Source organism: Neovison vison, chromosome 2, assembly GCF_020171115.1.
Source record: "Neovison vison isolate M4711 chromosome 2, ASM_NN_V1, whole genome shotgun sequence".
Taxonomy (NCBI): domain Eukaryota; kingdom Metazoa; phylum Chordata; class Mammalia; order Carnivora; family Mustelidae; genus Neogale; species Neogale vison.
The window spans coordinates 206,527,037-206,542,556 of NC_058092.1; the positions used below are offsets into that span (position 1 = coordinate 206,527,037).

Sequence of the window (15,520 nt, forward strand, 5' to 3'; positions counted from 1 at the left end):
AAAGAGTCTTTATAATATTTTAAACTTTTAATTGGGATACAAAATCTGTTTAAAGAAACAGTTTATACTAAAAGTGACATTGTAATTTGGAGGCTAAACATGAAAACTTAAAATTTTTACCATCTTTAAGAAATTATAGCCTTAAGGCTATCAGTGAAAATTTATGTAGTTTTTAGGAGCTTATGATAGTAGAAAATATTATATAATAATATGTAGTGAAAGAAAGCCACAAGTATTTATAATTTATTTAACCACATACTTCTAAATTACCAGGTGATTTAAAAACTAAATGTAGATCTGTAGATGATTTTGAAATCATATTAGTAGGCAAGCCCCCCCAGCTAATTGAAGCTATGCTACAGACTGATGTTCTGATTAGAAGGACTTATGACTCAAAGTATATTTTTAATTTTAGGTACGGTCTAAATAAAAAAATGTTTATTAACTTCCTTTATTCTGGCTTGGTTAATTATACAAAGCAGACCTTAAAGAACATTACATGAATAAAATGTTCTGTCAGTATAATTATTTTGTCATGAATGCCATATTTTAATGTATGTTTTTAAAAATACTTGAGACATTTCAAGAGCTCTAATAATAAATCATGGGTTTTTTACTTGTCTTTTAATTTTCCTGGGTGAAGTTAGAACTTTAATGATATTTATGTCCTGAGAAGGACAAGTAAACAAAAATATTAATTTTAATTCTTACACTAAAATGCATAGCTGCTTAGAATACAGAAATAGAAAGGCCAGTAATCACTGTTGTACCCCCGAAAGGCAACAAAAAGAGTGTCAGATATATAATTTTTCTGATGCTTTATGGTATATTTCTGTGTTTGCTTATATGTTCATTTATATTTTGGTTTTAATATTTGTTTTAAACAGGGGAAAGTTGCCCAGACCGCTTGCATGTCAGCCTGCCAGCATCTCTCAACATCCTTAATGCAGATGCTATTGGACAGTGAGTTAAAACAGATAAGCATGGGAGCTGTTCAGCAGTTTAACTTAGATGTCATACAGTGTGAATGTAAGTACCTCATTGGCTAAATCTCAGGCATTTCTGGAATCTATATTTAAATTATATGGAAAAATATTGTATATAAAAGGATGGTTCAGGATAAGAAGGAAAAGGCCTGAATCTGAAATTTTCAGCAGCCTTTGAAGCCACTTCTTTCAAGGAAGATAAAACTATCCTCAGCTTCACTTTGGCGCCCTAGAGCTCTAGAAGCACTCCAGTGGCAATACAGGCTGGGATAATTGAAAAGGTGATTCATTTTTCTCCTTATTCCTTTTTCTGGTCATTCTTGCCAGGACAGTCCTAAGATTGCTCATCAATGAATGAAATCATTCTAAGTTTGTCATTCTTACTTTGTGGATAGGTAGCTTTTTAGGTATTTGCTGCAGGGATAATCTTAGGGCCCTGAATTCCAAATGAAGCTTCTTTTCTATTCTGAATTTTTGGTCTTCGTTCCCCCTAAATTTCTTAAGCCTTTACCTTTGCCATTGTTTTTCACTGTTTTCTTTAGATAAGAGATGGGCAGATTCTGTAATCTCATGTTGACGTTAGCCAGTCTGCTTCAAAACTAGATATGCTATTTGGCTATTAGCTTTGTAATATATACTTCTGGATGTGGGTTTTATCACCCTTAAAGTATAATTCTTTAAATAAAGAACGTAAGTATACAAAGTAATTTTCAAACATAGCTTTCAAATGAATGGTACACTGATTAAATGATGAAAATCCCTGGTTGACAATTCAGTCAGGCAGCACTATTGATAAATTGGAAATCAGTGGGGCACAAGAAGGCTGAGGCAAATTTTGCACTAATATATTCTGTATGAAAGACATTGAAAATGTAACCAGCTTGCAACTGAAACAAGAGTGACATTTTTTTCACCATCAAATATTTGCCCACTGTGTATAATGCATTCTGCAAGGAAAAACAAGAGTTAATAGTAAAGAAAATAATGATGTAAGCTGTTTGATCAAGATCAGTTGCTTATGCATAAAAATATAAGTCCAAAGTTTTTTTAAAACTTAACTATTTCCTTCAAAAAAAGAGAAATGCATATCTACAATGGAAAAGAAAGTTTTTCCTTAGGAAAGAGAAGCATTTCTATTTTCTCTAGTTAGAAAACCTTTATTAGCTAGTTTGGTAAAAGAAAAAAAAGAAAACCTTTATTATGTATCTTTCTCAAAACATAACTGTCATTTAAAATGGCATTTACTGGGGCACCTGGGTGGCTCAGTGAGTTAAAGCCCCTGCCTCGGCTCAGGTCATGATCCCAGTGTTCCGGGATCGAGCCCCGCATCGGGCTCTCTGCTCTGCGGAGAGCCTGCTTCCTCCTCTCTCTGCCTGCCTCCCTGCCTGCTTGTGATCTCTCTCTCTCTCTGTCAAATAAAATAAATAAATAAATAAACAAATAAATAAAATGGCATTTATTTTGTGCTTTCTAAATACTTATCAAGAAATATTTTTGTTTCTACAAGTTTCTAAACTCAAAATAATTGTTATTCCATTCTCAAATAGTTTGAAACTGGTATTTTGAAAGTTCTGTAAAAAGTCATCTTAAGATCATTCCAGTATGACATTACATATGTAAACAAACATCTAACATAAAAATTACTTGAAGTATTTTGTATTGTTACATCTTTAAAGTGTATTTAAAATAATTAGGTGGTTGAACGCTTTATTGGCATTTGAGTATGTCTTCTCATACTGTTTTTTTTTTTTAAGATTTTATTTATTTATTTGACAGAGAGATCACAAGTAGGCAGAGAGGCAGGTGGGGGTGGGGGAGGGAGTGGGGGAGCAGGCTCCCTGCTGAGCAGAGAGCCTGGAGGTGGGGCTCAATCCCAGGGCCCTGAGATCATGACCTGAGCCAAAGGCAGAGGCTTAACCCACTGAGCCACCCAGGCACCCCATTCTCATGTTTTTTTGTTCAAAAATGGAAATTACTATTTGGCTAGGCAACATTAGGTATCTAGATCTTTTCCCTGTTCTCTTCTACCTCCATGAAAGAAAGACTGGTCTAGCTGTACTTACAGAAGGATACATAAACCCCCAAATCTTTGCCCCTCTGTCTTTCTGTAGGAAAGTTTCTACCTTTAGTTGACTTCTTCGGGTGGAGATACTGAAGGCTTCTTTTAAATTTCTGATTTTTTTTTTAAAGCACTATTCTCTTGGAAGAGACCAAGAAAGGTCCTAAGTCTGAGCAAAAACTCAGGAAATTTAGGTTTCCTAGAAGGGTAGGGGCCAAGGTTCTGGCACTATAGATATGGAAAGGGGGAGAGACTAGGACTCAAAGACAACCCACATAAGATAATTCAGCTTCCTTTAAGATTATGCCTGTGGTTGGCTGTGCTCCTTAATACTTACCATGTGTTACTTAACCATTACCTATTTAATATAACATCATACATTCAGCACTCACTGAACAAATATAAACCAACATTACATTTTCCGTATTTATCCCACTCTCTTTCTGGTGCAAAAGAACCTTCTACCCCCACTCATGAATTTAGTGACTGATACATAAATCACTTAAAAATGAAACTTAGCGTGGTGCCTGGGTGGCTCAGTGGGTTAAGCCTCTGCCTTCGGCTCAGGTCATGGTCTGAGGGTCCTGGGATTGAGCCCCGCATCGGACTCTCTGCTCAGCAGGGAGCCTGCTTCCCTTCCTCTCTCTCTCTGCCTGCCTCTCCGCCTACTTGTGATCTCTGTCAAATAAATAAATAAAATCTTTTTTTTAAAAAAATGAAACTTAGCTTTTTTTCTAATGAATATGTTAAGATAATTAAGTTTTCATCTTACCTTAAAAGTATTTTTGTTTTTTAAAATCTGGAAGAAAGCAGATTCCCCCCCCCTCTTTTTTAAATTTAAGATTTTATTTTTAAGTAATCGCTACACCCAGTGTGGGGCTCTAACCCACAACTTGGAGATCAAGAGTTGCATGCTGTACAAACTGAGCCAGCCAAGCCCCAAAAAGCAGTTTTTAAAAATATGAAGTTTATTTTCAGTATTAATGAAGTATGTATGTATGCTTTCTACATCCTGGGGCAGGGAAAGGAGAAGAGTAATTTGGCTAGATAGGAGGAAAGCTAAAATGCATCATAAATTTGTGAAGAGAAGGGATCTGGATACCATAAGAATCAACCGGGATATGGAGAAGATAGGCAGGTAATTCACATGTGGAATCCTAAAAGCTAAAAGATCATTGAGTTTCACCACTTACCTGGTAATAAACATACACATACTCTTCTACCTCGAAATCCTTTCTAAATAACCCTGACAAATAGTTGTCCAAGTAGTCCTTGAACATCCAATTTGGGGGATTAACTACTCTTCAGAAGCTGTGTTTCCATATAATGTATCACTTTATCACTTTCTTCCAGAGAGGTTAATTTACTTTCTCTAAACTTCTTTTAATGGAGCTAGTTCTACCTTGGCTTCAGTTACCACTGCCTTTGTGCAAATTAGAAATGGTATCCCTGTTAAAAGGAAAAAGTCCTCCAGAGTTGTCTGTTTTATATGAATTAGAAAAAGTTCACTTTTTTTCCAGCTGGACTCAACCCTCTCCAAGGCACATAGTTTATCAAGTGAAATGTGGTCTAGATGTCTGCCCTTCCCTTGCTCCCCTCCCCTCTCCTCTCCTTAGCTGGACACTGGGATGTAGCAAGCAGTCTGATGCAGTCTGTATATGGCAGTTCTGCTTAGGGTCATACAGAGAAAAAACAAATCTTCATCCGCAAGCCAGTTATATGAAAACTGTTCTTATATCCTTTCAAATCTTCTGAAGGCCAGACATCAACAATGCCTCTTACTGTTCTCATGTGATTTGATTTTGGATCCGAAGCTCTTCTTTGATTAAACTGGTTTGACTACCTTCTGTTTAATGTCTGATACCCAAAGTTGCCTACAGAGATACCCAAGTATGGGGGGAGCCAGTATAATCTGCATTAGACTGTTAAATATATTATCCACAGTCTATACTTCATTACTAAAGCCCAAACTAATATTACTTTTTTTGGTTGCCAGAGTATACTCTGGTATCATTGAAGCTGTGCTCTCTAAAACTTGTATATCTGTATATTTGTGTGTGTGTGTGAGTGACTGTGATTGTTATGTTCTGTTTTTCTTACCCTATACTTGTGTGGTTGGTTTTTGTTTTGGGATTTTAAAGTTATCTGTATTGAATTTTAAGATTGGTTTCACAACTAACCTATTGAGGTCTTTTTATATCAAAATTTAATACCTTCTACAGATTTGTAATCATGCTTTTTAAATATTTAACAAAGTTACTAGCAAAATGTTGAACAAAATCTTATATCTATATCATGAGATACAGTACATCAGTGGTTCTCAAAACCTGATCCCTGGATGAGGACCCTGGGAACTTGTTAGAAATATGAATTGTTGGGTTCCATCTGCTGAATTGGGAACTCTGGTCATCAGACCCCCTAGGTGATTTTCATGCACAATGAAGTTTGAGTACCACATTATATGGACCTTCCCTTCATATTGACTTAGATTCATTATTCAGGATTTTATGGGGTTTTTTTTCAGCCAGTTAGTAATTCCCTAATTGAATCTAACTCATGGTTTTGCTCAAAGTGTTTGTCAGATGCCTTCCTGGCATATCGGGGTAATAATGACCATTGGATTTTTCTTATTAATCAGTCTATTCTTTAAAAGGAGGAAATGATACTACTATGATTCTTCATAAACCCATATTGGCTCATAATAATTATTTTCTCTTCAAGAGACTCAGAGATCATTACTTAAAAGAGTGTGACTGGTTTTTAAAACTAACATAAAATCTTACTAGTCTGTGTTGTACTAGTAAGAGATCCAGAGTCCAAGGAAGTTAGGTAGCAGGGATCACGAATTAGAGACCATGAGCCATAGAGATCCTGGGCAAGTTAAGAAAGGCTTACAGCAAAGGCTTAATTAAGCAATAGGAGGTGGGCATGAAATATAAGCACCAAGAATGGCCTTTATATGGGACACCTAGGTGTCTCGGTCAGTTAAGCTTCTGCCTTTGGCTCAGGTCATGATCCCAGGGTCCTGGGACTGAGCACCAAGTGAGGCTCCCTGCTCAGCAGGGAGTCTGCTTCTCTCTCTCCCTTTGCCCTTCCCCCTGTTTGTGCTCCCCTTCCCCTCTCTGTCTCTCAAGTAAACAAAATCTTAAAAAAAAAAAAATGGCCTTTATTCTAAATTAGATCTTCCTTTAATTGGGTTTGATCAGAAAGCAGAATATTTATTTTTCCATCCTCATACTTTGTGAAAGCATTATACATATATTTCCTGGCCTCAGATTGTCAGTCTACAGGCAGAAACAAAAAGGGCATTCATGAAAGTTGGGAAGATGGAAGTAATTTCACTTCTGTCATCGTTCAACCATGTGCTTTTAGTTTTTGTTTTATTTTTCTGGTGGTGAAAGAATTAGCACTGATACATCAGTGTGATCCCTTATTTTTTTTAAGCAATTTTTGCTAATATTCGTTGTAACACACATACTTGTGAGTTAAATTGGCTTGAGCTAAAATTTCATTCTGCAACTGACTTTTTTCCCATGTAAAGTCAACTGATTCATAGGAAGATTCATTTATTCAAATGTCCAATGAGAATCTATTGCCTGGTATATTACCTGGAAATCCAAGATGAGTCAAGCTTCAAAGATCTCATAGACTGGTTGGGAAGAGACAGACATGTAAATAACTATAATAGAACATAACGGTTCTTTTTAAATAGCAATTCTTTATATAAGTACATATTACTTGTAGTGGAGAGGGAGCAATTCTTCATTCCACAGGATGGAGAAGATTGACTATAACAGAAGTGAAGTTTAAGCTGGGTCTTAAAGGATAAGTAAGATTTCATCAAAAGCAGGGAAGGGCATTCTGAGCAGAGGGAATGGCATAGACAAAAACATTATGGTGAGAGAATGCTAAGGGGCTCTTCAAACAGTTTTGTTAGGTATCTAGACTACAAGATGAATGATGAAAGCATTGCAAGATATGGCTGGAAAAAGTTAGACGCCTGAATGCTTGGACTTTATTTAATAAGCAATGGAGAGCCACTGAAGCTTTTTAATCAGGACTATGATATGATGAAATCTGTCATGGAAAGTTAATTCTGTGTCATGTGGAAACTGAACTGAAATGAGATACTGCAAGTAGGCAAACCTGGTAAGAAACTATGGAACTTTTTTGTGAAGGATAAAAAGAGCTTGAGTTTGGACAGTTGTAATGAAGAGGATGGATTGCAGACATTTTGGAGGAGAAAATACGAAGAATTATTAAGTAAAGGTACAATTTGGTATGATTAAGATGGTTAGAATCACACAGTGAAAGAGAGAGAATGCATCTCATGATTTCGGGATTGGGGGCAGGTGAGAAGAGGAAGAAGGAGATGGAGGATGGAGAAAGGGGGCAGAGAGAGAGAGAAGAGATTTAACATCCAGGATAGATAATTAAATCCAACATAGAATTTGTAATTATGGCACCTTAGAGAATGCTGTGTTCACAGCATACTTGTTGAAAATGAACAAATTAACTAATCAGGAAGTCTCTATAATTTACATCTGTCTCTTTTAGAGCTCTGCCTTTGTTGTCAGAAAGTTAAGGCCAACTGATACACCATACTTTAACTCAAGACCATTTAAGATCTTGATACAGATAACAGATCATTTATAAAAATTCTTCACATATTTGATGACTATGTTTAAATAACCCTTTAATTCTTACCTGTTCTGAGCTAAAGAGTTAAAGTTTCTTTAATATATTCTTAGGGGATTGTTTTTTAATACCCTTTTGGTCATTTTTCTTTGGATTGTTTTCTTTTTTAACCCATACTAGGTCAAACTTAATAAAATGTCTGAGTTCAGAAATGTAGAATCATACACGGATTTATGTAGAACTTTTTAAAAAAAGATTTTACTTTTTAAGTAACCTCTACATGCAGCTCAAACTCAGCTCCGAGATCAAGAAACACACACTCTAGGGGCATAAAGCCTTTGCCTTCGGCTCAGGTCATGATCCCAGGGTCCTAGGATCGAGCCCCGCATCGGGCTCTGTGCTCGGCAGGGAGCCTGCTTCCTCCTCTCTCTCTGCCTGCCTCTCTGCCTACTTGTGATCTCTGTCTGTCAAATAAATAAATAAAATCTTTTAAAAAAAAAAAAAAAGGAAAGAAAGAAAGAAAAGAAACACACACTCTACTGACTGAACCAGCCAGGTGCCCCCTTATGTAAACTTTTAAAAAAATTCTTTCAAATCAGTCTTAAGGTGGTCTGAACATATGTCAGGAAGTTGAGACCATGGTTCCAGTCCTAGCTCTGCCTGCATTTTGGGCAAGTGTCTTTGAAACCATTCAACAATTAAGAGGCATCAATTTTTTCTATAAAATATGGAATATGGAATTGATAATTTCCAAGATGCATTCCAGTTTAAGATTGGGAGGCAGTAAAATTTAAGGAAAACAAAAGTGGGGCTTTGGAATCATACATTCATTAATTCCTTCTTACCTACTATATGTTTGGTATTTAGGCAACATAGTGGTAAACAAAACAAAAGTCTTGGGGTTTAAGCCCTGGGGAGACAATCATTAAATAATTGCACTAGTAAATATGACCGTAAATTGTTAAATTCTATAAAAGTATAGAATACTATGAGAAAGTATAAGAAGTTAATCTGATTTAGATAAAAAGTTGTATAGATTAAGAATACAAAATAGAGTCTATGCATGATGAAGTGGATACTTTTGATTAACTTGACCATATAATCACAGTGCTGCTAGAGCTACCTGATTGGAGAAGTCAGGAAGGCATCCATTTGGAATTTCAAAGGTAGCCACCCTGAAAGCTGCACAGAACCTTTGATCCTATATTAGACTTTGTATAACTTCAAGAGAAAGTGCTTCTTAGTTGGAAGAGCATTTGGCACACTTGGTGTGAAGCAGATGTTCTAAATCTGTATGTGTGCTTTTGTTTTATCCTTATTAAACACCTATTATATATTGGAGCCCAGTATAGATTCCTTATAAAGGCAAATGCATAGCGGAAAATATCAAAAGGTACTCTTGGGTTTTTATAAAGGTATCTCAGAAATCCTTTACATCACTAATAAAATACAGAATATTTCCAAAGCATCAGGCAATCAGAAAGAGTTGAAATACCCCAAAATAGATCTAGAATGTCCTTTTCCATACATTCTGTAAAAATATCCAAATGAGGTTATCCACTCTTAAGAGTTTAACATCTTAAACCCACAGATATTAGAAAAGCTCCAGGTTGAACTGGTCTCTGTTTCAATGGTAAGTTATTGAGGAATAGGTGAATCTCTAGATATAAAGGCCTTCGTCTTTTTCATTTTGGATAAAGGCTTAGCCTACTTAAAAAAAATAGATGAGGCTTTTTATAGATTGTGTGTGTGTGTGTGTGTGTGTGTACGAGCATGTGCATGTGTGTTAATGGCTTTGACCTCAGGGCCTCTTATTTTAACCTTGAGAAAAGACCTATATCTCCAAATAAAAGGATTCAGGGGAAGTCATGTAGATATATGCCATAGAACAATATTTCAGTGTCTCATTTTAGAGTACACTGGATACTATTACACTATTTGCCTCCCTGAATTGGTCCTGGTTTTAATAGCACTTACGGTATCAGATTGAGCCTACTTTGCCCATATTCCAAGAAAAAGAGATGAGTAGATATGACTTTATATAAATGTGAGGTGATGACTACAGAGGGTCATTTGGTCTTAGAGGCTTGCATCCCATTGCTGCCAACCACTTGTAACAATAAAAGTCTGAGAATCAAGAACTTTTAATACCCCGGATTCCCAGTCATGAATTCTTCACTGCCAGAAAAACCACTAGATGGTGCTCTTAGTCATTCCTTCTAATGACAGAGCTGGTCCACACTGAATACCTTCTTTGCCTAGCCAAAATCTGTGTTCTGAATAGCTACTTTAAATCTTCAGATCTAGCAAGAAATAGAATTATAAGGAACCTCTTCAATATGCGGACTACTGGTATTCATTTTCAATCATTTATTTAGTTACAAAATTATTCCATTTTATATGCCCCTGCCTTGTCATCCACACACAGTCTTGAGACTAGCCTAGCCTCCTCACGCTTTCTCTCAATCATTTGTCAGTCTTTTGGTCTGTTTGCTCTTAGAACTCTTCCCCTTCCCTCTACCCTGGACAGTTCTGAATATCCTTGTTGATGTTTTCCAAATAATGCACATTCTCTGTCTTACAGTAAAAATAACTGTCTGCCTAGGACAAAATTGTTCAAGGACTCATACCTTCTGCATTTAATTTCAGGGAAGATTATTTTTATGCCAGAATAAATACTTATAGCCTGACGGCTTTTTTTTTTTTTAAAGATTTATTTATTTTAGGGATGCCTGCGTGGCAGTGGGTTGAGCCTCTGCCTTCAGCTCAGGTCACCATCCCAGGGTCCTGGGATGGAGCCCCGCATCAGGCTCTCTGCTCAGCAGGGAGTCTGCTTCTCTGTCTCTCTCTGCCTGCCTCTCTGCCTACTTATGGTCTCTCTCTGTCAAATAAATAAATGGAATCTTAAAAAAAAAAAAAAGATTTATTTATTTTAGAGAGAGCATAAGCCCAAAGCGGCAGAGGGAGAGAATATCCTGAAACAGGCTCCCCACTGAGCAGGAACTCTTGATCCTGGTCTGGATCCCAGGACCTGAGATCATGACCAGAGCCCAAATCAAGTGTCAGATGTTCAGTTGACTGAGACTTCCCTCACAGCCTGAGTTCTTAGCAGTTTTTGTACCCCCATACCAAACCCTATACATCTATATGTGATCCGAAGAATGAAATTTTTTTGTTATATATACAAATAACTCATGTTTTTGCCTACAGATATTCTTTATTCTCTTAAAATTTCAGAGATGGCCAATTTGGAAGACATTTTTGTCATTATAATCACAATTTACATAGCATGTATTATTTTTCACTTTCAGTTTCTTCTAAATTAATTCAGACTTGTCTCCTTCCCAGTTAGGCTGATACAGCAAAGTTTTATTCTGTTGTTATAAATGACCTTCTCAGTAAGATCAGATCTCCATTTCTAGCCTTTCTTTAAGGATATTTTTAAACTTTGGGTTATTGATTATTATAAAGTTCCATATTCTAGCGGAAAATACGAGGAAATAAGTATGTCATGAAGTCATATTGTTTTCAAAAAAGAAATGGTTAAGAAAAAAATGGATCATTAAGAGAAAAAAAAAAAAAACCCCAAAGATTTAGAATAACTTTATTTAAAAAACAACAACAACTAACTTCAGCAGCACCTGGCTGGCTCAGTCAGTAGAGTATGCAACTCTTGAACTCTGGGTTGTAAGGTTGAGCCCCATGGTGGGTGTAGAGATTATTTAAAAATAAAATATTTTTTTAAAGAAAATTTAGAAAGCCTAGAAACTACTTTTTCCTCCTGGAAATTATTTTTAAATATCTTATGGGAAGACCAAGATCAATATATGTTTTTTAAAAATATCCTTCAGTGGGCACCTGGGTGGCTCAGTGGGTTAAGCCGCTGCCTTCGGCTCAGGTCATGATCTCAGGGTCCTGGGATCGAGTCCCACATCGGGCTCTCTGCTCAGCAGGGAGCCTGCTTCCTCCTCTCTCTCTCTGCCTGCCTCTCTGCCTACTTGTGATCTCTCTCTGTCAAATAAATAAATAAAATCTTTAAAAAAAAATAAAAAATAAAAACATCCTTCATATCCTTCATGGCATGGCTAAATGACACAGACACAGATATCCTAACAGGAAAGTAGGCATTATTAAATAAAAATAATAAAAAGATGACCTAAGAGGGGTGCCTGGGTGACTCAGTCAGTTAAGTGTCTGCCTTCAGCTTAGGTCATAATCTCAGGGTGCTGGGAGAAAGCCCAGAGTCAGGCTCCCCACTCAGCAGAGAATCTGCTTCTCCCTCTCCCTCTGCCCACCCTTCACTGCTCATACGCTCTCTTGCTGTCTCCAATAAATAAATAAAATCTTAAAAAAGAAAAAGATGACCTAAGGGAAAAGAACATAGAAACTCCTGACTATGACAAATCATATATAAAATAAGGATCTGGAAGAGCCAAGAGAGACTCTGAGGGCATACTTACAGGGATCCCAAACATTAGTATTCAGTTATTTAAAACTTCAGAGGTTGAAATCTAGCTCCAGAATTATTGGGACCATTAGATAATATTAATAGAAATGAGTTATATATATTACTATTCATTCGTTCAACACATTTACTGAATATTTCCTATACACCAGACATGGATTATATAAAGATAAAAAGACGTGATCTCTACTTCTCACAGCTTCTTGTTTAGTGGAAGAACTCACAATTTCGTTTTAATTGATAAAAACATTAGGGATATTCTCAGCCATCCTCAAATATTTTGAAATAAATGCAATATATATACACAGAATGTTACAGCTTTACAGTGCATTAGCCATATGTGGCTATTAAATTTAACTTAAAAATTCAGTGCAGATAGAGAACATTTCCATTATTACATTAAGTTCTTTTGGACAGCTCCATTCATGATCTAATCAGCAAAATATATTATATATCAATTACCAGGACTCGATAGCATTCCTTTAGAATTTATCTGTTCATTTGTTTATTTCCTTCATTTAAGAAGCTTTTGTTGACTACTCATTATATGTCAGGCATTGTGCTAGGTTATAGGGATGTAGAAATGGAAATATATTCTCTACCCTCAGGGAGTTCATGGTCAGGTGGGAAGACTCAGACAGGTAAACAATTATAAGATAGCAAAATGGGTGATGTAGTTAGCCTGTGCACAGGAAATTGTAGTGAGAACACAGAGGAAGACTAACCCAGCATGCAATATAATGGAAATCTTCCTATGAAGGTGATGATTGAATGGAAGGATGAGTAAGAGTTATCTGATAGAGAAGAAGAGGAGAAAGGCTGCCCCAGGCAGAAGGATCACAGATACTGTGCAAAGAGACTGTGGTGTATGCAAGGAAGTGCAGGTAGTTTGGTGTGGAAAGAGTTTAAGGTGCCTCTAGGGAAGGGGTAAGAGATGAGACTAGAGAGATAGATAAGGTCCCCTAAGAGAGGGACCTTATTTGTCTTGCTTTATCATGAAGATGATGGGGAACCAGTGAAAGACGTTGAACTATGATGTGGCACAAATTACAGTGATACCTTAGATAAATCACCCTAGGAGTAGTGGATGGAAAGGTAGCAGGGAGACCAGATAGGAGTGTGTGTTAGCATCCAAACAAGAAATGAGAGTAGCTTGAACCAAGGTAGAGACAGATTCAGGCTGAAGATATTTCAGAAGATAGAAACAACAGGATTGGCCGAATTTTAGGTTTAAAGACATAAAGGAAAAAAAAAATGAAGCCATTGAAGAAATTGAATACCATATAATTAGAAATGCCCTCTGTGGCAGATGATTTTCAGATTGGTGAATTGTCTCTTATCCCTAAGAAATATTTGAGAAAAAGCCCCAAGTGCTATGAACGAGAGAGTTGCACTTCCATATTGGTTATTTTCTTGTGAGAGATAGGATAAAAGGTGAAAGGTAAATACTAATGCAGATTCTGGATCAATGGATTGAATGCTAGGAGACCTGAATTAGCTATATGATCTTGGGCAAGTCATGTTACTTTTAATTTTCCTAATTTGTAAAATGAAGGACTAAGGGATTTTCATGCCAAGCTTTCAGGGGTCTGGTGGAGGTTTTTCAAAAGGAGTGTCTCTTTCAGCTGCTAAGATTTTATGCTCCATTGTCTGCATGTCCTGTTACTAAAATAAGTTATTGTGATGATCAAAGTAGGTGGTGTGTGAGAAACTGCTTTGTAAACTATAAAGTGGTATGTAAATTTGTGGGACTATTATAATTTTGACACTAAACTCTGGCTTAATGCCAAGTAATGGAGCTTAAACTATAGTGCCTTAAACAGGAGCTGAGAGAAAAGAAAACAACAGATTATTTTCAGTTCAGAAAAATTCTGGGAGATAAAATAGATAATGATTCTAAATGTAATAAAAATTGAACTTATTTTTTATGCCTGATATATAAAGTAAGTCTCCCTGTGTTAGAGGAAGTATTTCTTTTCTTTTTTTTTAAGATTTTATTTATGTATTTATTTATTTGACACACAGAGATCACAAGTAGGCAGAGAGGCAGGCAGAGAGAGAGAGGGAAGCAGGCTCCCCACTGAGTAGAGAGTCCGATGCGGGGCTCAGTCCCAGGACCCTGAGATCATGACCTGGGCTGAAGGCAGAGGCCCAACCCACTGAGCCACCCAGGCACCCTGGAAGTATTTATTTTCTGTGTATGTATATGTATATGTTGAGGTGGTAGAAGCTGAGCCAATATTTACAGTCTTGATTAGAGACCACTAGGGATTCATAGTTAACTGTTGCTTGGGAACAATAGCCTGAGACTGGGGCCAAGAAAGCCAACATGCTGGGTAATGTTAAGAAAACTACTTTTTAAATTAAAAAATACCTTTACTTTTAATAGGTAATTGTAGTTTTGCTTATTATTTTTTAATTAAGACCTGTTGGTACTAGAGAAAGACAACTCAGTTATTTGGGACATGGTTAGGGGGTCACTCTAACCCTAACCATGGGACATGATGAGGTCACCACAGTATGAAAGCATGCCACTTTTCATTGTATGAAAAGATAATGATGTGAGTGAATTATACTAACTAATGAAAAGCAGGCTAGATTTGCTCAATAAACTTAGTTTTCTGGAAGAGAGGGCCTGAGAAAAGTGCATGTGGTCATGTATCTCATGACCATAACTATGTACGTAGTACATAGCAGAGAATCAAGAAGTAAAGGGGAAAAAACGGTGTACCTCTGACTAATAGAAAGGTTATTCCAACTTGAAAAGCACATATACTCAAAAGCATATATAGAATCCATTCACCTTATTTGTGGGAGAGTCCCTTGCTCAGGCTGTATTTGCTCTTATTTTAGACACAATTCTAATAGTCAATTAGCTGACTGACCAGCTCAGGACTATTAAAGGCAGGGGCACCTGGGTGGCTCAGTTGTTAAGAGTCTACCTTCAGCTCGCAGCATGATGCTGGGTCCTGGGATTGAGCCCCGCATTGGGTTCCCTGCTCAGCAGGAAACCTGCTTCTCCCCTGGCTTGTATTCCCTCTCTCACCGTGTCTCTCTCTGTCAAATAAATAAATAAATAATTTTTAAAAAGACTATTAAAAAAAACTATTAAAGGCAACATATTAATAAGATGAATGAGAGCAGAGAGTAAGAATTTATGTTAAAACTGCAAGAGAGAAAGTAGAAAAATTATAAGAGCTAGACATAAGAACTCAAACAGCATAGCATTCTATTTAAAGGGGGACGTTAATAACATGGCAGTCCTCAGAATTTATTGTGTGGAATTAAAAGCATTCTTAACAGTAATCCAGAGAATTAAGAAACATTTAAATAATATTTAGAATACTCAAAAAAAGTTTTTAGAAAAGGAAG

At 36.6% G+C, this 15,520-nt stretch overlaps 1 protein-coding gene across 2 annotated transcripts in view; it reads left to right on the forward strand.

The window, feature by feature from the left end:
* The window catches only part of EXOC6 (exocyst complex component 6), a 231,158-nt gene that overhangs the window by 173,353 nt on the left and 42,285 nt on the right, over positions 1-15,520 (forward strand). For both annotated transcript variants that reach the window (XM_044240115.1, XM_044240114.1), the window contains exon 19: positions 888-1,029. In XM_044240115.1, coding sequence (XP_044096050.1) covers positions 888-1,029 — 142 coding nt within the window. The remainder of the gene's footprint in view (positions 1-887; positions 1,030-15,520) is intronic.